Genomic DNA, 21,563 nt, shown 5'->3' on the forward strand with positions numbered 1-21,563 from the left:
GATAGATATAGATTTCTTTTCATTTCAATCAAGCGTACTTTGTAGTTTTCAATGGATTGAGCTTGCAAGCATGCATAATTATGTTGAAAACCGATTATAAATGACATTATTATTTTACTCGAACAACGGGGGCCTCCGTGGCCGAGTGGTTAAAGTCGTTGACTTGAGATCACAGGTCCCTCACCACTGTAGGTTCGATCCTCACTCGGGTCGAAATCTTTCATGTGAGGAAGCCATCCAGCTGGCTTACGGAAGGTCGGTGGTTCTACCAAGGTGCCCGCTCGTGCCTGAAATAATGTCCGGAGGGGCACCTGGGGTCTTCCTCCACCAATAAAGCTGGAAAAAATCGACGAAAAATCTCGGCGGGACGCTCGAGGATGACCCGACTTGAGTGTACGGTCGCCCATATGGGCTTTCCGGCGGCGACCTTAAATAAACGCATCAAAAAAAAAAAAAAAAAAAAAACTCGAACAAAATTATTAAAGAAAAGATATAATAGAATAGAAGGAAAAAACGTTTTATCTTGGTGACAATAAATCATGCTAAAAATATCCTAAATAAAAAATTATTACGTAATGCTATACAAATTAATTTTAGTACATACAGCAATATACGGTTCGTTCGGTAGAGATTTAAATCCCTGCCAATGAAAATGAAAGTTGACAATGCGGGATTTATTTACAGATAGCCGATATTTTGGAGTTTGTTATAAAAGTGTAATTTTCTGTACTTTTAATTAAATTGGGACTAAGAAATGAGTTCTTTATAAGCGATTATTCCTTATAACCGTGTTTGCTATAACCGTATATTTTTATATTAAAGAAAGCAGGGCAAATTCGGGCTAAAATAAATTGTTCCTTATAACCGGAAGTTCGTTATAACCGTGTTCGCTATGAGTGAAGTTTACTGTACATGGCTTTTTCTTTTTTGAGACATATCATCGTATATGATTGTAGTACAAGATATAATATTCATGATATAAATTTAGTATAGCTATGCAACTAGCCGCTCAATTTCACCACTCATCAAAATGTGAACTCCATAACTCTAACATATTTTCATAAAATATAAAAATCTTGGTACCAAATGTTAGGAAATTGATTACTCTTTGAGGAAATAAAGTTTATATTACGATGATTTCAAATAATAAGTAGACACATATGTCACGTCATCTCGAAGTCCCCGCAAGTGAAGAACAGCAGTGATGTGACCACTGATTTTTTAGGAATTACCCGACTTAATGGCAGTTTAATAGGAAATTAATGAATAATTGTTTTGTATTGCATTTTAAAAGATGTTAAAAATTTATATTTCCCTTGTGGTGTACGTGTCCTACTCAGTTCATATGAAAATAAATACCTACGAAATTTAACCAGGAAGTAGAACATTATTCTCATTGGTTGAAATAATTATAATCAGATCGTGCCATGTAAACATACTGATTGTTGCAGTAGTTTCAACTTTCATTACATGTGAAGTGTACTGGGCGTGTATTTAATTGCATATGTGTGACATAACTGTTTATGTTAACTTAGTAAAATACCGTGAAATAATATGTACACTTATATGTTTGCGTGCTTGCTTGTATTCCTCATAAGTATAGAAACATCGTCTGCACTGAAGACCGAACATGTTCTTGATTTGCAGAAAACCCGTGTATGGGGTCCAGGACTAGAATCGGATTTTTTCCTTCCAGTTCGTTACTTTTTTATTCAGGCAGTTTCTGAAAATGGAGATAAGTAAGCCTTATTGTTTTATTTCGTTGTTATTTACTTTGGTATAAGATAAATTTAAACCTTGACTGTATCATTTCTTAGTGGAAGCTAGATTCTGACCTAAACAAAATTATCTGAATTAAGCTTTGTATGTCAAAACATTTTGGCTTAATTTCAATGTTGCATATATGTGATCCTCCTACTGTAAATGTTTTGCGTCAATACATGTAGGTAAACTTGTCCCTTGGTAAACTTGCCCGTTGTCAACTGGACACCCAACTCCAATTCTTTTTATTTCAAATAATTGATACATGTACATTATCAGAAAAGTTTCATAATTTTGACCTATAATTATTGCATGGTAATTTGCTGCAATACTTAAATCCAAAACCTGTACTATAAAGATATTCTTGAAAGTAATTTACCTATTTATTTTTTTCTTCTGTTTTGCCTGCTATTTAATTACAAGAAACTCAAGTCTCTTGATTAATCATAGTTACATTATCACACCTTTTTGTATTTAGCCACTGTGTGGTACAACATTGTTTCATTTCAACCATAAAATAGCAGTGCATAATATTGATGTACATGATTGGTGATTATACTGTACTGATGCCTTCAAATTAAAAAAAAATGATACAGTACTCAGAAATTTTTTTAGAATTTGTCAAAGAAATCTTCTCTGTATTTTATAATGTAGTAACACAGTCTTGTGTCATTCTATTGTTGTTATTTTTTAATAAAAAAAGAGGCCTATTTGTACTTGATTGCATGCTTGAAGTCTTCCCAGTTTTCATGTCATTGAAAATTTGTAAAACTTATAAGATCAAATCAATTTACACACTTTAATTTATTAATTATTCAATTTAATCAATTTCAATTCAATAATACTTCTAAAGCAGGGGCAGTTTAGGGGTTGCTCCCTCATAATAAATCTTTAAAATCAAGCAGTTTTCCCATATAATTTATTAAATAAACATATAGTTTTTTCTTCCTTTTTTTCTGTATTTTTTCCCCCAAATTAAAGGGAAAGGGAATGGCCCCTGTCCCTACCTATGAAAAAAGCCCTGAAAACAGCCATAATCTATTTCAGTTCAATTTGAATATAAATCATTTGCTGACATAGAAAACCATTTTATCTTGCCTGATATATACATGAAGTAGTGACAAGTTGACCAAAAAAGTGACAATTGTAATTTGTTGACTGCAGGATGAGTTGACCTGACATCCTGTAATTTCTCTTTAAAGGGCCACCTCAGCTAAGAAGAAACAAAACAGAAGCACTTTTAAACATCTTCTTGCATGAGCAAATTGATAGGATGATAATCAAACTTGGTCTAAAGCCTTGTTTGAATGCACTTTATGAAGCTTTCCCTGAAACATAGTCAGCCCTTTTAGGGTCTCTTAAGCTAAGAGAAAAAACAATAAATCATCATAATAACTTTACAGCATCTATAGATGTTTGTCTGATTAAAAAATCTGGTTGATTTCTTTTATAGGAAAAAAAAGGAGGAAGTATCTTTAAGACAATATTCAAAATGATCATTAGAAATTTAGGTTTTGAAGTCTTTATCAAGCTTGCTACAAGGAATTTAGGTTGTCTGTTTTTAGGGGGTTACTATAGCTAAAAATAAAAGCCTTTTAACATATTCACCTTAATGAGTTATAGATGGATAGTCATCAAATTGTTCACTACTTTATAAACTTTTTTCCAACACACTCTTGTACCGGTGAACAATTCACAGCCATTCTTGCCCTCTCTTTGTGATATTCATGTACTTTGCTAACAAATCTATTTCTCAAGACTTTATTAAACATCTGTTTTAAGTTAATAAATGGAAAAAAAAAATGAATTCATAGATCTGTTGTTTCTATTTATGTAAGGTACAGGACATGTTTCTGTTTGTTTTTATTAAGGCACAATTCTTTCTTTGTTTTGTAAATTCTCAAAACGGTTTAGATTAACAAATAATTCTATGTATTGAAAATATCATAGTTCATTGCGTAAAAAAGAAAGTTAATTAAGGCCATTCTGACAATTTTTTGTATAATTTATTGAAACAACCAAAATTTACTTAAAATATTTTCATGTCAACAGTACTCCTTTGTACTACAACAAAAACAACTCCTTTTCAACAATTTCATGTCTACTTGTCAAAATTTGAATTAATGTCAGACAGTGTTACTCCATTTTGAGCAGATATGTTTTAGTATGTAAATAGATTTTTTGCTCAAAAATAAAGCAAATGAACACTAAATGCATTTACTTTCATTCTGATGCTATTTTCCTCCTAAAAAGTACATGTTTCATATTTTTATCCTATGTTTAATCCCTGTCCCCACCCCCACCATAAAAAGAAATGCATTTTTCTCTTGCCAATATCTGCTGAATGCAGGAGACTCTATTAAAGATAGGTTTTTAACTATTTAAAATTGGTCATATATCACAAAATTAATGTTGTATAATTTCTCCCAATATAAACTGAATTGCTGAAAAAGTCCTTGAATATTTTTAAGTTTAACTTTGAATAATTGTTCTCTACAATGATTAATATAAAAAAGTTGGGGTGGGGGAGAATAAATTTAGACTTAAAAAATAACTTAATCAAGCCAATAATATTGATCCATAGGCAATTCTTGTGTGACTCCTAAATAGATAGTACATAAAAATTTTCACTCAAGTACAACCTAGTAACAGGGATAAACCATGTAATAAAGAAGGACAATAAAGATAAAATATACCTATAGTCATTCACTTTCTCTTAGTTTCCTGGGCTTAACATTTTGAGAACTCAAATCAGTTTTTTTTCTCAAATAGAGGATTGACCCAAAAAATGTATGGTTTTTTGCACAAGGGGAAGAAAAATCTAAATGTAAATTGAATTGTAAGGAAAAACTAAGTTAAAGAATTTTTTATTGGGTGGGTGTTTTAACATAAAATTTATGTAATGGACTGTGCAAATATATGAGCCAGTGTACAATACTCTGTATTCTTGTCTGACAACCTTAATTGATTTGTAAAAGGTAAACAGCTGGGTCCTACTATAAAAGAAGGGTTTACCCCTCAGATATTATTTTGAACTGTTAAATCAGATGATTAATATATTGCAGTTTCCCATCCGATTTTTTGAAAAAAAAAGGCTTGAATCTTGTATTAATATTATTTGAAGTACAATGAAGTGATCTTTGAAAAATCAGAGAAGAATTGGTGTTAAAATCAGATCAAGAAAAAAAAACATCAGATTTTTCTCTATATTTAGGTCATATTTGTAAAATTGTCCACATGATTGTGTGTATCAACATCATGTTTAAACACATTTTTTAAGTATTGCAGATTTTACATAAACAAATTCATGCAATTAATTAAATTAATTGATCAAAACACTTGTTTGATCACCTATAACTTAAGTGACATACTATATAATAAATATATGCAGTTAAAACGGTTGTATACATGTATATAAATCAGGAAGTGTATAACCAGTCAAGTAAAAGGACAAAACAGAAATATTAATGTACAAAAACAATGCTTCAGGACATGTACTGTTTTAAAAGGCTTGTTGAAGCTGATTGTAATTAATGGACTGAAGAAAAAAAAACACACAAAAAAAAGTTTTTAGACAAGTGACAATACATTATTTACTGGGCTTTCATAAATATTTAAGAATCAGTAAATTTTTGTGTATTTTACCCTTCTCCCAGCTGAATTTGTCCTGCTTTTAAAAATAGATCTGTCCATTGTCAGTTTAAGGGGATAGAATTTGGAAAGACTGTACAGAGATATGCAGGCTGGCTGCCCTGATTCTATATTAAAAAACATTGAAATTATAAACAGTCTGACAGTGCTTTTTAGAAAACATTTCTATTATCAAAGCAAATAAAGGTAATGAGACTTATATATAAACTAAATATGTTTTACTTTAAAGACAGCAGCTGTTCAATTATTTCTTATCACATGGATATTTTATATCACAAATGCAAATTATATGTTGATTTTTTTGTGTGTTTGTGCGTTATAATTATGTTTGGTCTACGTGTACATGTTTATATGATTGAAATAACTTAATATGGGCTGAAACAATGTAACATTTCCAGATAAAAGTTTACGTATTAATGATTTAAGTACTCATGCAGTCAGTTAAACATGCTATTTTTCAGCATTTGATAAACACTGAAAATGTTTGGCTACTAAAATACATAAAATTATTTTTTGGAATGAAAGTGATCCTAATTCACAAAACTGTTAAAATATTTCCAATTTAATACCTTTCCTGAACATTGTGGAGGATTTTTCCAAACAGCTCAACTATTCTTGGCAGATATGAATTTTTATGAAAAGGACAATAATATTATCATGTTTATTGTCATCCAAATAAAAAGTGAATGTTTTAAAAGGTTTTGTTAAATATGCCATAACAATGTCTATTCCTTTTGGTTACTGTGCTAAATTTTCTCAATTTCAAAGACATAAATTTAATTAAAAAGTAAAAAATCTCTGAATGAGCCAGAAAATTCTGAAATTCTTTTTTCTACGTAGTATCAACAGTCTTTGTTTAAAAAAAACAAAAATGTTTTGTTCTGTATCTGCTAACACTTTCATTATTATATAAATCTTTAAGCAGTCAAAACAAAATACTTTATTATTTACAATAATATTGTTGTATACATATAAATACATCTTGAAGACCCATTTAACAGGTGAACCAGGTAGATATTTTTCCTTAATTATCATAATACTAGTTTTGTTAATAAATAATTGCAAATGTAAATCGGAAAAGGCAACGCTTCATTCTTTTTTCCGCGCTATAAATACATGTTACACAATGCATTTATGATATATTTCAGCATAACAGAATCCATAGGGGAGAAACCGTTTGAAGTATCACTTAGCTCAGCTGGTCAGAATAGAGTGCGAGTATATTTACAGGTACTCGACAAACAAGATGGAATGTACATCGTCAGATTCCGTATTTTCAGCACTCTTGAAAACGTGAAAATCAGTGTCACATTCAATGGAAAAGATGTTGCACAATCACCGTATGAACTACCTGGTAAAGTATATGTTTTAAGTTTTTACACTAGTTGATATAGTATTACATGTGTTTATAAAAAGAGTGTAAAGTTCTTAAATATGATAATTTTGGTATAAGATATGAAAGGAGTCAAATGTCACATAATTTAATATGATATGAACCATTATATTGCTGAATTTGTGTATAATTGACCTTGTTTTGAGCTTAGGACTTTGAGCTAAGGGAATTGTTATATTGTTATTGTTTAAATGCGGAAATTAGTGGATTTTTGACTGTATCAAAATAAAAGCTTTTAATAAAAGGTTTTACTTACTAAATTGGAGAGGCTTTAGCCCCTTGATTTTTGGGAAGAATTAATATTGCTAATTTGGGGAGTAAAAAAAGCTAGTGTTAAGTTTAGATATTTGAGGAAAACTGAATGATTTTAAAGACATTTTCTACTGGAAAAGGGCTTTTTATAAGCCTTTGTTAAAGAAGGTCAAAAATCAGTGCCAGTAGGGCTTAAACACATGATCAACTAGGCTGAAAATAAAATATTGTTTGTTTCCCCTCCCACTACCTACCCACAAAAATCACTGCTTCCCAAACAGTTTATATCTGTCTGACATGTAAATATACTGTTAAGTTGTGAAACTTCGGTTCTATATAAACTCTGAACTCGTCAAAACATACATGTAACACAATTTTTGAAATCCATATAAATAAAAAAAAAAAATGTTCAATAAAAATGTTATGGAAAACAAAAAAATATTTCCCTTACCTACCTACCTATTAAACTGCCTGCAAATACTTACTCTTCCCAAACTGGCATGGAGGGGAAACAAAGATAAGTTTAAAGGCTAGCACTTGTGTAACCTTCTGTAGGTTTAATAATCATTGAAAATATATGAACAGTTAACAGCAATTTGTTGGGATTGTAACCTGTAATATTTCATACATTTCAAGTTCATGTTGTGTATTCTAAAGCAGATGTTTTCTAATAACATATCCTGTCAATTCATTAGACCTAAAAAAAATTGTTACATTATTACTTTGTAACATCCTTCAAGATTTTATATTTGATATATTAAATATTTTGCCCTGAAAGAGATTTCACTGAGTTTTATTGGGTTTTTTTTACATGAATCATTTAGATTTGTAATTCGTTCGATGTAGATATATACCAATAACTTGTGTGCAAAATTTCATATCATCTGCTCACTCCATATTTCCAGAGTAGTTATGTTTGTTGTGCAACGAAAAGCATAAGCATTTAATAAACACTTCTAACTTGAAATGGGCTGAGAATCGCACTGTTTGTTCATTTTCAATTTTAATTTTCAGTACATATATAAAAATTATTTCTTTATTATCTTTTTCATATTTTTTCCAATTTAAGTGCCCCAGTTGTTATATAAAATTTTCAAATTTCATGTCTTTAGGTTGTTGGACTTCAGTGGAGCTTCTTTAATTTTCAGTTTTGTTAGATAATACAAATTTATTTTTTGTTTGATTGTGTAGGAAGCTATAAGACCTTATTGAAATGCTCTCAAATCCGTTCCTGGAACTAACCAGTTCTTAGCAATTAGTGAAATTTCTTGCTGAAGGGAACAACAGCTTGCCCCTGACTCCAGGTTTGTGGCCATTTGAGTTTGCATTTTACCCTGGTAGATAATACCTGTACATGTAGAAAAGTTGTAAGTTAAAAAGACTTTATGCATAACTAGCTTATCAAACAAATAAACAAAGGTAATCTGAAACAATTTCATTCAAGTGCCTCACTTATCCTTAGATAAATAATATAGAAGATAGTTAATTTTATACAAAGATTTGATTTTGTGCAACTCTATTTATGTTATTGCAGCAATTTATAAAATAAAACTTAAAGTAAAATTAAATTAAAGTTATGTATCAGTAATTCACTGTACACTCAAATCTTCATAAAAACACTTGTTTGGGAAGTTAACTAATTATATCTTTATTTTTAATACCTTAAAAAAATGGTAGTGAATACCCAAACTAGTAGGGTTTAAATAAAATTTTAAACTTGTTCCGACGTTGTCGTGTGTTCCTCTCATACTATTTATTGTTGTTAAGTATATTTTAGATTAATAATTTATGAAATGGACTTGCTATGTTGTGAATATGGAATAACAGTCCATATTGTACTTAAAGAGAATTAGTATCAAAATACTTAATTTGTGTAATCAACAGAATAGCGTCCATAGGGTCAGACTGCACAAATGCTCTGGCTAGCCTGACTATACTGGTAAAGCACAGCCCTGTAATTATCTTGGTTACCTCTCACCTTGTTAAACATCTTAAATAGACTCGAGAATCTTTCAATCTGGACAAAACCATTCATCATTCTAAGGGAAATTTCCAATATAAGTACTGACTGAATTCAATAGCACACCATGATAAGACTAATAATGAAAGAAAATACCTGGATCAGGCTGCATCTCAGTGCTGTCTGACCTTACTCTCTCTCTCTCTATATATATATACCGGTATACATGTATATATTTTGAGATATATTTTTAAATTCCAAAGCATGACAAGCGTATATGGTAAGTTCATTTAGGTAATACTACCACTGATTACAAGTAGTTTAAATGGCAGCATGGCCGAGTGGTTATTGCATCAACTAGTAAACTAAGAATTGCTGACCACATGGGTTCAAACCCTGTCAGGGGCAAGTCGTTGTTTCATTGAGCAAGAAACTTTACATTCATTGCTTAGTACTGTTTGGTTCCATCCCAGGAACATATTCGAGAGTGTTTCAATAAGCTTATACTCATACCTTTCCAACACAATCAGACTAAAATAAATTTGCATAAACAAAACGAAGTAGTTTAAATCAGTATATATTTCTGTATTTTAGGATTTATATACCCAGAAACGTGTTATTGTCCTCAGCCAGATATTCAGCAATGGTACGGTAGTATGAAATGTCCCGCGTCCTACAAACAGATCAAGAATGACCTTTCTCTGTTTAAAGATGTTGACCTTGAGAAGACGGCCGCTGAAACTATACAACGATTTAATATATCAACAGCACATAGTCTTTGTTATTACAAGATAATAGATAATAAGGTAATCATTTTTTTTTTAGATTTTTATGTAATGAAAATATTCTGAGTGTAAGGTATAGAATAACAATCTTTATAAACATTCAGTTTCTATTGTCAATTGAAAAAAAAAAAAAGATTCTGTATTTATTTGACAAAGTTTTTATTTCCGCGTGTTCTGTTTAGCGTATAGTTAAATGGACGTTGCATCATTTGTCATTTATTTTAAAAACATCAATTTTTTCTGAAGAAGACTAAACATCAAAAGCTAAAGAAAAGCGTTTGTTTTCATTGAACTGATTATATATTGTCAATTGATACACCCTTCTAAACTGCTATTGTTTGATTAATATTTTTTTTTTGTTAAATCATGTCCAAAATTAATTACTTATTGCACATTATTAGTGCCCATATTTGACTTTATATAGTACATGGTTCCCAGCATGATCATTTTAACAGGTTTTTAGTGTATTATTATTCCTCATGTTTTTTGGTACATGAGTGAAATCATTGTTAAATCTAAAGTGACTGTAAATACTATACTTTTTGTTAAAAAACTTATTTCAAAAATGACCATTAGTATATGGAAACAAAGTAAATGTCTTATTTTTAAAATTTTGTAAGTATATTATGGCCATTTATATCTTTACACCCTCTAATGCTCTATGTTTTTTGGGTTGTTTTCTTTTTCAGATATATCGTAAAACATATGGTCAACATGTTGGTTTTAAGATGTTTAGTGATGCCATCCTGTTGTCTCTAACAAAGAAGGTTAGTATGATATCTGTCTCTATATAAATCCAATGTCTACTTATCTACTTATTCATCTGCCATACACTGCCTCCATGGTCTAAGGGTTAGAGTCGATGACTTCTAATCCAGTTACCTCTCTGGCATTGGTTTGATCCCCGGGAGATGCTTTGGTAGTTTAGCAAGGAGGAAGGTAGTCTAGTACTGGTGTAACTCTCAAGGAACGATGGCTAGGAAACTACCTGCCTATATGACTGAAATACTGTTGGGAAAAGGCGTAAAATGAAACAAACAAACAAATCATCTGCCATACTGATAAGCAGTAATTCTTTATAGACTGTGTGTAACATTTTCCTTGCAATATTACAGTGAGAAGCACCTGACATTTTTTTTCTGTTTTAAAGTTGGAGAATCTCCTTATCACTTTAATAGTGTGTTTGTTACTTGCAGAAAAAGGAAAACAGTTCTTTGAAGTTTACTTGCAGACTTTAATTGATTGGTAATAACTGGTTTAGTGTAAATCTTTTATTAAGGAAATCTGGTCAAGTGGACTGACTGTCACATATGACCAAAATTATGTCAAAATCAGCTTATTAACCAGACAAAGAAATTGTAAAACTTCATACATTACTAGGTTAAACTGCCAGATCTTGAATTTTTCGTAAATCTCGGAGATTGGCCTCTTGAGAAGAGGAAGCGGACTGACAACCCATTACCAATATTCTCATGGTGTGGATCAGATGAATCTCAAGATATTGTCATGCCAACTTATGATCTTACTGAGGCAACCTTAGAAATGTTAGGAAGGTAATTTATCTGTTTATTATTCTTGCGAAATACCTGCGCATGTACATGTAGGTGTACATTGACAGGAAAGAAAACTGCTTTAATGGATAAAATTGTTTGATTTTTTAATATGCATGACTGCAATGAAGATCCAGGTAATTTCACTGTCAGATGACATCACACTCAAGTGTTGAATTTTTTTTTTTTTAAACCTGTTTCTTTATGAGAAAAAAATCAAATATAGCCAAAACAGAAGGATTCATTTATGCAAGAAGAGCACTAACTATTTAAAATATCAGTATCAAAATATCTTTTCCATAGAATTTGTTTTTACATATCTTAAAAATCAGTATTAAAATATCTATTTATGAAAAATGTATTGACTGTATTGCAGGCAATCTTTAGATGTATTCAGTGTAATGGGTAAAAGTCCAACCCGATGGGTGAACAAGACTGAAATTGGATTCTGGCGCGGGCGTGACAGTCGGCAGGAACGGTTAGACCTGGTGGTGATGTCAAGAAAAAATCCTGATTTACTTCATGCCAAAATGACGAGAATGTTCTTTTTTAAACACGATGAAGAGAAATATGGCGAGCTTGTGAACAATATTCCTTTCTTTGATTTCTTTAAGGTTTGTCAAAAATTTTAATGATTCTTAGTTTTCAAATATTCATTTATGGAAAAAATGGCCTCTTTTTGGCTTACCTTATCATAAAGTGTGCTGAGGTGAGCTTTTGTGATACGCTATCTGTTGCGTGTGGTCCTTTTTATCCTGTATTTATTTAAACAATATCTTCTCCTTAACTTTAAGATAGATTTTTACCAAATTTTCACAGGAGTAATTCTAAAGCGGTTCTCTATATTTGATTTTTACCGAATTTTCACAGGAGTAATTCTAAAGTGGTCCTCTACAAAATATATGTAAATGGTTCCAGTCTTTTGCGTGCACAAGGTCACAGTTAGGGCTGAAATTGATGGGAAATTCTGTATCAATATATCGAGAGACAAATATTGACGCTATCACGATATATCAACTTTGACAGTTAAGATACAATGAAAAACATTTAAATATGTGTAATAAATTGGGATCATTGTGTTATGCATGCCTGTATTAGACATTAAAAATAATATAAACTAACAGAAAATTTGTTTTTTTCTGTTATTTTTGTCACTGACATTTCAAAACGAAGATTAAAGGAAAACTGGAAAAAAGCGACTTGTCTTATTAGGCAAAATTGAGAGGTATAATTCACCAACAGAAATAAATAAATATTAGCTTGTAACGATATTTGAAAGTGTGTATCAATATTGTATCGATATTGATGAATATCGATGATATATTGATATTGCGATATTCAATGACAGCCCTAGTCACAGTAACCTGAAATTGATTTTAAAATGAAATCATATAAAATCTTCTGCTCAGAATTTACAATGTCTAAAGCTTAGATATTTATTCTGAAGTACCAACTTGTGGTCCTTTACAAAACTTGTTTCAATCATCTCCCTTTGGTTAATAATTGCTCTACCTTTGGGTCACCTTTGTTTCATTGACTTGTTTAGGAAACATATTTTATAAAAATCTCTACTCAGAAACTATGATGCCAAGAGCTTAGATATTTGGTATATTGCAGTAGAAATAAGAAGTAAATGTAAATCGAACTTGCTAATGTTTAATTTTCAGTATGTATGTAAAATATAATATTAAGTCAGTGGTAGAAAGAACAATCCTAAGTTTAAATACTTTACAAATATGAATAACAAGCAGATGGATGATTTGTAAATGTTGTTTAATTTGCCATATAAATAACAGTTTATACATTTAAATGGAACATTCCTAAATGTTGTTTAATTTTTCAGTATAAATATCAAGTTAACATTCCAAAGGAAAATTCCAAAGTTTAACTACTTTTCTAATATAAATAAATAGTAAATGTACATTTAACATTCCTAATTGTTGATCTATTTTCAGTATAAATATCAAGTTAATATAGACGGGACAGTAGCTGCTTACAGATTGCCTTACTTACTGGCAGGAGATTCCGTAGTGCTTAAACAAGATTCGTTCTACTACGAACATTTCTACAAAGATCTTAAACCTTACGTGCACTACATACCATTCAAGAGAGATCTCAGCGATCTACTGGAGAAAATAAAATGGGCAAAGGAAAATGATGAGAAGGTAAATTTGATGCAATCCTTATGTAATGATTAAGTGTTTACCTGCTGAATTTGTAATGGATTAACACTTACTTGAATTTGAAATGGTACGTTTGAAAATAAAGTGATTTCAGTATCAAAATATACAAAAGATGAGCTACCAACATTATAGAGCCTGGTCTAACTGCATAGATGAAAAATGCTATGTGATACATAGGCTTTCAACTTGTTTACCTACCTTTCAATATCATTGAATTTTCTTAAGAGTAACTCTCTGAACTACAGTGTTGTTAAAAAATGTAACTGTCACCACCCTGCTGTCTGACCATATTTTATACTGTCACCTGCTGAACTTAAATACTTTGATATTGGAATCCCTGAATCTGATCATGGACAGTTCCAAACTCATGCAGAATATGATTATTTCGCAAATTTTAGTACATTAAGGGGAGATGAAAGATCTTGAATTCCAGAACCTATGAAGGTTCTAGACACAACACTTGTTAGATACATGAATGTGTGTGTATTTGAGTTTATTTATACTCACCATTGGTTGCCCATATGGCCGAGTCCTCTAGAAGAGTATAAGTCATTTAAGATTTATGGAGGATATTGCAAGATACAGAAAGATGCCCCAATTCCAGAGGCTTCTCCTTTTTTTAGCATGCCAAGTGCTTAAGCAGTGGTACATGGAACTTTGATCTGAAAAACTGATTAGTAATTTTAGTTGGCCAGCCGGCAATTGAATCCACAATGTCGAGATTACAAGTATTGCGCTCTTACCGATTGAGCTATGCAAGCTGGGTGGTACATGAATTCTGCTTTATAAAACTTTAATCAAAATTGTTTCTTGAATATTCTCTCAATAACCTTAAAAAAATATCTGTTTACATTATCCATTTATATCGTTATGTTTTAATTTTAACTTTTTCAGGTACATGAAATTGCAAGGAATGCACAAAACTATGTTTTGGAAAACCTTTTACCCAAAGATATATTCTGCTATCATGTGAAATTATTTGAGGTATGTAATGATCATATTCTAATTTGTTGACTTATTTGATGTATGTTGATCCTTGGTATCTATGTGGTCATGGTCACTTATTTTGTATCCTTGCCTCTCTTTGCTCGTGGTTCAAAGACCTTTGAGTTTTGATTCTTACATGTTAGGAGGCCATCCAGCTAGTTTACAGACATTAGTTGTACTACTTGGGTACTCACTTGGATCTTCTGCTGTTACACATATTGCTTGAGGTATATTATTGTAGCACATGTACCTTACAAGTGAAAGATTATACATTAACAAAACAAAATACATATAAGAGTTATTATGTTTGGAATTTTCAGTTCTTTTGTTAATTTACTGTGAGGGAAAACATTCAGTAAAGCTGAATTGAGTGTTTCTCTTTGAAAATATTTTAAATTATTTAAGTTTTCAAAGAGGAAATTTTAATTGTCATATAATTGACAGGAGTGCTCTCTATAGTTGAATAGGAATAATTTTCGAAAAGCAATATTTAGTTATTTGCATTAAAAACTGGAATGATCATTACATAACGCAGTTGTGCCCTCACCACAGATTACTAAGGCATAAAGCTTATAAGTTTGAAACATAAACTAAACTAGATTGTCTTTGTTCATTATTTAATCTGTTGACATACATCATTATAAACAACTTCGACTCTGGTCAGGGTTGTAGAGAGTAGCTGTCTGGGTTTACTCTTTGTCACATTAGAGTAGCTAGCATAAATTTAGAGGGTTACATCAGAGTAGTCTACCTTAAACTTTGTGCATCTTGACCATTACCCTGTTGGCAATGTCTGAATCTACACATGTGGCCAGTGCAGGCCAAGATAAGCCGACACATTGGTGCTGTCTGATTATGGTCTGTGTTGCTCGTTGTTCAGTTAGTTCTAATTTTGGAATTGTGCCAATTAAAGATTTTGTACAATTTGAATAATGGACAGGTTCATTAAAGATATTTTGCACGGTAAGAGTCAAATTGAAGGTATAAATGTCACTACTTTCATATTTTACACAATATTAAATCCATGGTTATTGTTTCTTTGTTTCAGACATATTCCAAAAGATTCAAATCTCCGCCAACCAAACCTGATGATTCATGGGAGTTAGTGGAACAGCCAAAAGATGATAGTAACTGTAACTGTCAATTGAAGGAACAGCCTTCTAAGAATAAATCCAAAACTAAGTCAAAGAAAGATGAACTTTGATGAAAATAGTAATATAGAACTATGCATTTAGTATATCAAAGTAGCTATGCAATGTTGTAAAGTCATGGTGCATATTTTGTTACAGTATTTTTTATACAAATATATTGAATTATACATATACATTACATTGCAAAAAGCCTTAAAGGTCTATAGAAATTTTTATTTTATCTGAGCACAAGAAATCAAGCTTTTAAAGATCCTGTATGTTTTTGTGATTGATATTGTGACTGTGTGTATACCACACTTGCAAAAAATTATATATGTATATAATTATGCAAATAAAACAATTCTCAAACATCCAAGAATATGTAAAATGTGTATTGCAAATATTTGTGCACATTATATTTAATCAATAAATTATATGCATTCATTTATTATTGGAAAATTTGACTTAGAATTTATAGAAAATAAATTTCTAATTACCTCCCTTTATTTACATGAATTGTTAAATTCAGTAATATTTTTATAAATAATGCTTATTGGAACTTACAATATTGACAAATCTTAATTTGAGCATTATATTTATGAAATGAAACCATGAAAAAAATGTGTTACAGGATCTTTAAAGATTTCTGAGGTCTATTGTGCGATGATCATCATTATCCAAAAATTCTTTTGAGAACAACATGGCAACTCTTCATTTGGTAGTTTTTGACCAAACTTTACAGAAATGAAACTATAATAATGATTTATATGGTTATGATCTGGCCATCCTTAAAAAAATGTTCGTTTGCAGTAACGCGACCGACTCACAAAATTTGTCCCTTCTCAAAATTTTTTTTCATGGTCTGAATAAAAATAATTTTTTTTGAATCAGAAAATTATGCCTTGTGCTTTGTTTTTGTTCTTTTAAAGGTTAATGGAAGAAATAAAATGTAGGTCTTATTAAATTAGAATTCAGTTATCAATTTATTAATTGTTACCAGATTATCAAAGCATATATTGTCCAGCATTTTGAAATTCCATGTTTATTTGGGAGTACGGTTCAATAAAAAAAAAAAAAATCGACCTACCTACCCACCTTGAAAATTCTGGGTCGGGTTACTGCAAACAAACATTTTTTTAAGGATGGCCTCTGATAAATAATTATATCACGGAAGTTGATGATAAATGTGAAAGCAATAGTTTTGAAAAATTATGCTCCTTTTAACTTTAAATATTTATAAAAATTGGTTATTTATAGAAGGGTGCCAACATCTAACGCAGTGTCCTTTGTTTCTGTTGAACTTTATTGAACGTTTTTGTTTCTTGTCAATAATTTCAAAACTTATTAATGTACAAGATTGAAACTTCATATGTGGATACACCTTGTTGAGTTCTGTCTGTGGTTAAAAGCAAAGGTCGTTGTGACTTGTAATAGGTCCACATTCATAGAAACTACCAAAGCTATTGAGTTCAAACTTGAAACACTTGTTCATTATCAACATATGATGCCAGGTCACAAGGACATAATAATAAAATTATTATCCAGAAATTATATTTTGCAAAGTAATGCACCTTTTTTCAAATTTATTGACCTTTTTATGCCCTGGTTTACTTTTTTGTTTAGATTAATTTCAGTATTTTTTTTAACTGCTTAACTTTTATGTTAAGGTTAATTTCTCAAAAAAAAAATATCAAAGATATTCATTTGAACTTGGAATACTTGTTCATTGTAAAAATTGGAATGCATTTCTTAACAGCAGATAAAATTCAAGGTAATATTTGTTTAATTATTTTCCTTATTTTTTTCAAAATCCATCACAAAGATGCCTTTTTCTACTTCTGCACTATCAATGACAGATAATTCTTTTCAGCAGTTTTTCAGATTTGTGCCTCTGCTTTTATCATATCATATATTGAGAAAAGTGTAGCACACTGCTCCTTAGACAGCTTTTGTTGTTCTTTTGATCATTATATCTTTAACTTCCCTACAAGGTAAAGTAAACAATATATAGAGATTATTAAATTTTCAAGTTAATATATGCTTTGTTTGATTTTGTGCCAAAAAGGTGAAAATATTGTTATGCTTCTTTTGGTCTTTTTCTCATTTTCTACAAAGATGAACATTTTATATATGTATCTGTACACTTCTGTGGATTAGAAAAGTATATTTAATTAAATTAAATTAAGTCTTAAATAATTTTAATGAATTTCAGTATATTCTCAATAATTTCACATCTTTACATACAGTATGTTAGATAATCCCAATAAATATGTATAGTTTATTGGACAGGGAAGATTTACACCAGGTGCATTGCATTATTAGTGTTAGATTAAAAATCCCACTTAAAAATGTGGAGAGAATACTGTGATGGGCTGGTCCATACATTTGTGTGACAGTCTGTACATATGCATGACAGTGATGTCCTGTTGTCCTTGTTCTATCATATTCTTGAGAAGGAATAAGCTATGAATTTTGTCAATTGTTGTTAGATCTATTGTTAATCAAATTAAAGGTCAATGAAAGGATCTTTCAATTTTAACTCTACTTATTTGTCCTTGTCTTCCAACATGTCCACCGCAGGTGTGCTCAACATCTTAGGGGTATGCTCTTGGTGGTTGCATTGGCCATGACAAGTACATGGCCTTTGTAAATTTGGAGGTCATTAGGTCAAGGTCACTTTGAAATTCTTGGCTTAAAAGTAACTATAGAGTTTCCCCCCAAGTCATGATTATTTTTGTGAAACTATTAGTTATAGTACTATTATATTACTTACATTAAACTCTTGACCTTATGAAATATGCATATGTATGTGTATGTTAAGATGCCTTTGTGACAGGTAAACAAGTTGGGGCATAAGTGTCCTTTTGACATATTTCTAGTAGTTTTACATATAAGTCACATTTCGTTTTCTTTTTGTAGCCAATATTAAAATATACGAATTTATGGACAATTTGAATAAAGAATTTTTTTACGATATATCAAGCTTATTTTTTTATCATATAATATTGAGAATGGCTTACGATTACCTTGCTTTAGAAATGATTTGTGAAATTGTGTTTTGTAATAAAATGATTTAATTACCAAAACCCAATTTTTATTTCCATCGCAGTCATGTATTTTGTTGTGTTTTTTAAAACATGATAAAGCGATGATCTAACAGACTTTTGCAAACCAGTCTTCACATTCATACATATTCAACAGGCTTTATTCCACCATAATTATCACAAAACACAAGAATAAATGCAAATAATTTTACAATGAGTACATTGTGCATTACATTGTGCATTGTATGCATTGGTTATAAGTCTCTAGGAGCTAGATTCAAACCCAGAACAAAAGTATCTCATAGTCTAGCTTTAGCACAGCAAAATATTTTGACTACGCAGAAATATAAAAATAATCCAGGAAATGTGAGATTTAAATATAGAAAAGTGAATTTCTAAAAAAAAAGTCCAAACAGCAAAATTTAAAATACTGCATTGCATTCTACGTTTGATCAGTGTATACATTTTACATTAAAACATTGATTGGTATATCAAAACAAGAGCTGGCACGCAAAAGTGACAAATGTCTCAGAAAAGGTTTCTTAAGCATTGCAGAAAGTTATTATGAAAAGAAAAAAGTAAATAATTGTTTGACATTGTTCTTGTGAAATGAAGTGCTATTTATGGCAAACTTACCACCTTGGGACATAGGTCTTGGATGCGACACATCAACTTGATGTGGTAGAAATTTATGCTAAGTTATTTTAAAATCCTTCAATGCATGACAATATTACAGTTTGGAAACGAGTTTGTACCTTCAAACTCTTCTTATGAGCATAAGTACCTTCAAACTATTAGAGTGACTTTGACCTTGGAGGTAGGAACATGGGTCTACACACAACACGTCGTCTTGATGTGATAGACATTAGTGCCAAGTTATTTTAAAACTCTTCAATGCATGTCAAAGTTACAGTCCGGCCACTAGTAATGTATATCTTCAAACTCTTCTTGAGAAAATGAGTACCTTCTAACTGTAAGAGTGACCTTGGAGGTAAGGACATGTGTCTTGTACACGACATGTGTTAGACATAATGTGCTACGTTAATTAAATATCCTTCCATGCATAAACAAGTTACAGTCCAGACACAAATACGTGTACCTTTAAACTCTACTTGTGGGAATGTGAAACATTCAAACTGTGTGACATTGACCTTTGACAAACGGACATGGGTTCTAAATAAAACACATCACCGTGATGTGTTTGACTTTTGTGCCAAGTAATTTTAAAATCCTGCCATGCATTACAAAGCTACAGCTTGGAAACAATTTAATACCTTCAACCATGCAATTAGTGTGACTTTGACCTTTAAGGTAGTTTAATATGGGCCTTAGCCGCGACAGATTGTCTGAATGTGGTAGACACTTGTGCCAAGTTATTTAAAAATCCTTACATGAACAACAAAGTTACAATTCGGACAGGAATGTGTACATCCTACAAAGTATAAGCGTGACTTTGACCTTGGAAATAGGGACATGGGTCTTGAACCCGGCACATCGTCTAGATGTAGTAGACATTTATGCCAAGTTATTTTAAAATCCCTTGACACATGACAAAAGTTACAGTCTAGACTGGAATGTGCCTACCTATAATCTCTAATTGTGACAGCGTAAAACCGAATGTGTGACCTTGACCTTTGAAGAAAGGGCGTGTTCTTGGATGCGACACAACGTAGTTATGTGGTTGAAATTTGTTCCAAGTTATTTCAAAATCCCTAAATGCATGACAAAGTTACAGTCCGGACACGAATGTGTGTACCTATAAACACTTATTGTGATAAAGTGAAACTTCAAAATGTTAGTGTGACCTTGATCTTGAAAGTTACAGTCTGGACACGATTGTTATGTAAGTGGGGACGCACAGACGTACACGAGCCTTAGCCGCGACAAATCGTCTGGATGTGGTAGACATTTGTGACAAGTTTTTTAAAATCCTTCGAAGTTACAGTCCGGACACGAATGCGTGTACCTATAAAGTATAAACACTAATTGTGATAAAGTGAAACTTCAAAATGTATAAGTGTGACCTGACTGACCTCCATCTTTTAGGTTGGGACGTGGTTCTTGGACGCGACACATCGTCTTGATGTGGTAGACATTTATGCCAAGTTATTTTAAAATTCTTTGACACATGACAAAAGTTACAGTCTAGATAGGAATGTGCCTACCTATAATCTCTAATTGTGACAGCGTAAAACCGAATGTGTGACCTTGACCTTTGAAGAGAGGGCTTGTTCTTGGATGCGACACAACGTAGTGATGTGGTTGAAATTTGTTCCAAGTTATTTCAAAATCCCTAAATGCATGACAAAATTACAGTCCGGACACGAATGTGTGTACCTATAAACACTAATTGTGATAAAGTGAAACTTCAAAATGTTAGTGTGACCTTGATCTTGAAAGTTACAGTCTGGACACGATTGTTATGTAAGTGGGGACGCACAGACGTACACGAGCCTTAGCCGCGACAAATCGTCTGGATGTGGTAGACATTTGTGACAAGTTATTTTAAAATCCTTCGAAGTTACAGTCCGGACACGAATGTGTGTACCTATAAAGTATAAACACTAATTGTGATAAAGTGAAACTTCAAAATGTATAAGTGTGACCTTCATCTTTTAGGTTGGGACGTGGTTCTTGGACGCGACACATCGTCTTGATGTGGTAGACATTTATGCCAAGTTATTTTAAAATCCTACGATGCATGACAAAGTTACAGTCCGGACACGAATGTGTGTACCTATTAACTCTAATTGTGATAATGTGAAACTTCAAAATGTTAGTGTTACCATGACCTTTGAAGTAGGGACGTGGTTCTTGGACGCGACCAATCATCTTGATGTGGTTGACTTTTGTGCCAAGATTTTTTC

General features: G+C 31.5%; 1 protein-coding gene across 1 annotated transcript; it reads left to right on the forward strand.

Moving 5' to 3' along the window:
• The first annotated feature begins 1,393 nt into the window (after positions 1 to 1,393).
• Positions 1,394 to 18,178, forward strand: LOC132751303 (protein O-glucosyltransferase 2-like). The gene is made up of 9 exons (XM_060741469.1): positions 1,394 to 1,739; positions 6,561 to 6,766; positions 9,612 to 9,823; positions 10,492 to 10,569; positions 11,183 to 11,355; positions 11,729 to 11,966; positions 13,308 to 13,517; positions 14,430 to 14,519; positions 15,571 to 18,178. Exons 1-9 carry the CDS (start codon positions 1,555 to 1,557, stop codon positions 15,724 to 15,726), a joined length of 1,548 nt encoding a protein of 515 aa, XP_060597452.1. The 5' UTR covers positions 1,394 to 1,554; the 3' UTR covers positions 15,727 to 18,178.
• The last annotated feature ends 3,385 nt before the right edge of the window (positions 18,179 to 21,563 follow it).

The sequence above is a fragment of the Ruditapes philippinarum genome, unplaced genomic scaffold (genome assembly GCF_026571515.1).
Source record: "Ruditapes philippinarum isolate M1 unplaced genomic scaffold, ASM2657151v2 ctg247_1_1_1_1, whole genome shotgun sequence".
NCBI lineage: Eukaryota > Metazoa > Mollusca > Bivalvia > Venerida > Veneridae > Ruditapes > Ruditapes philippinarum.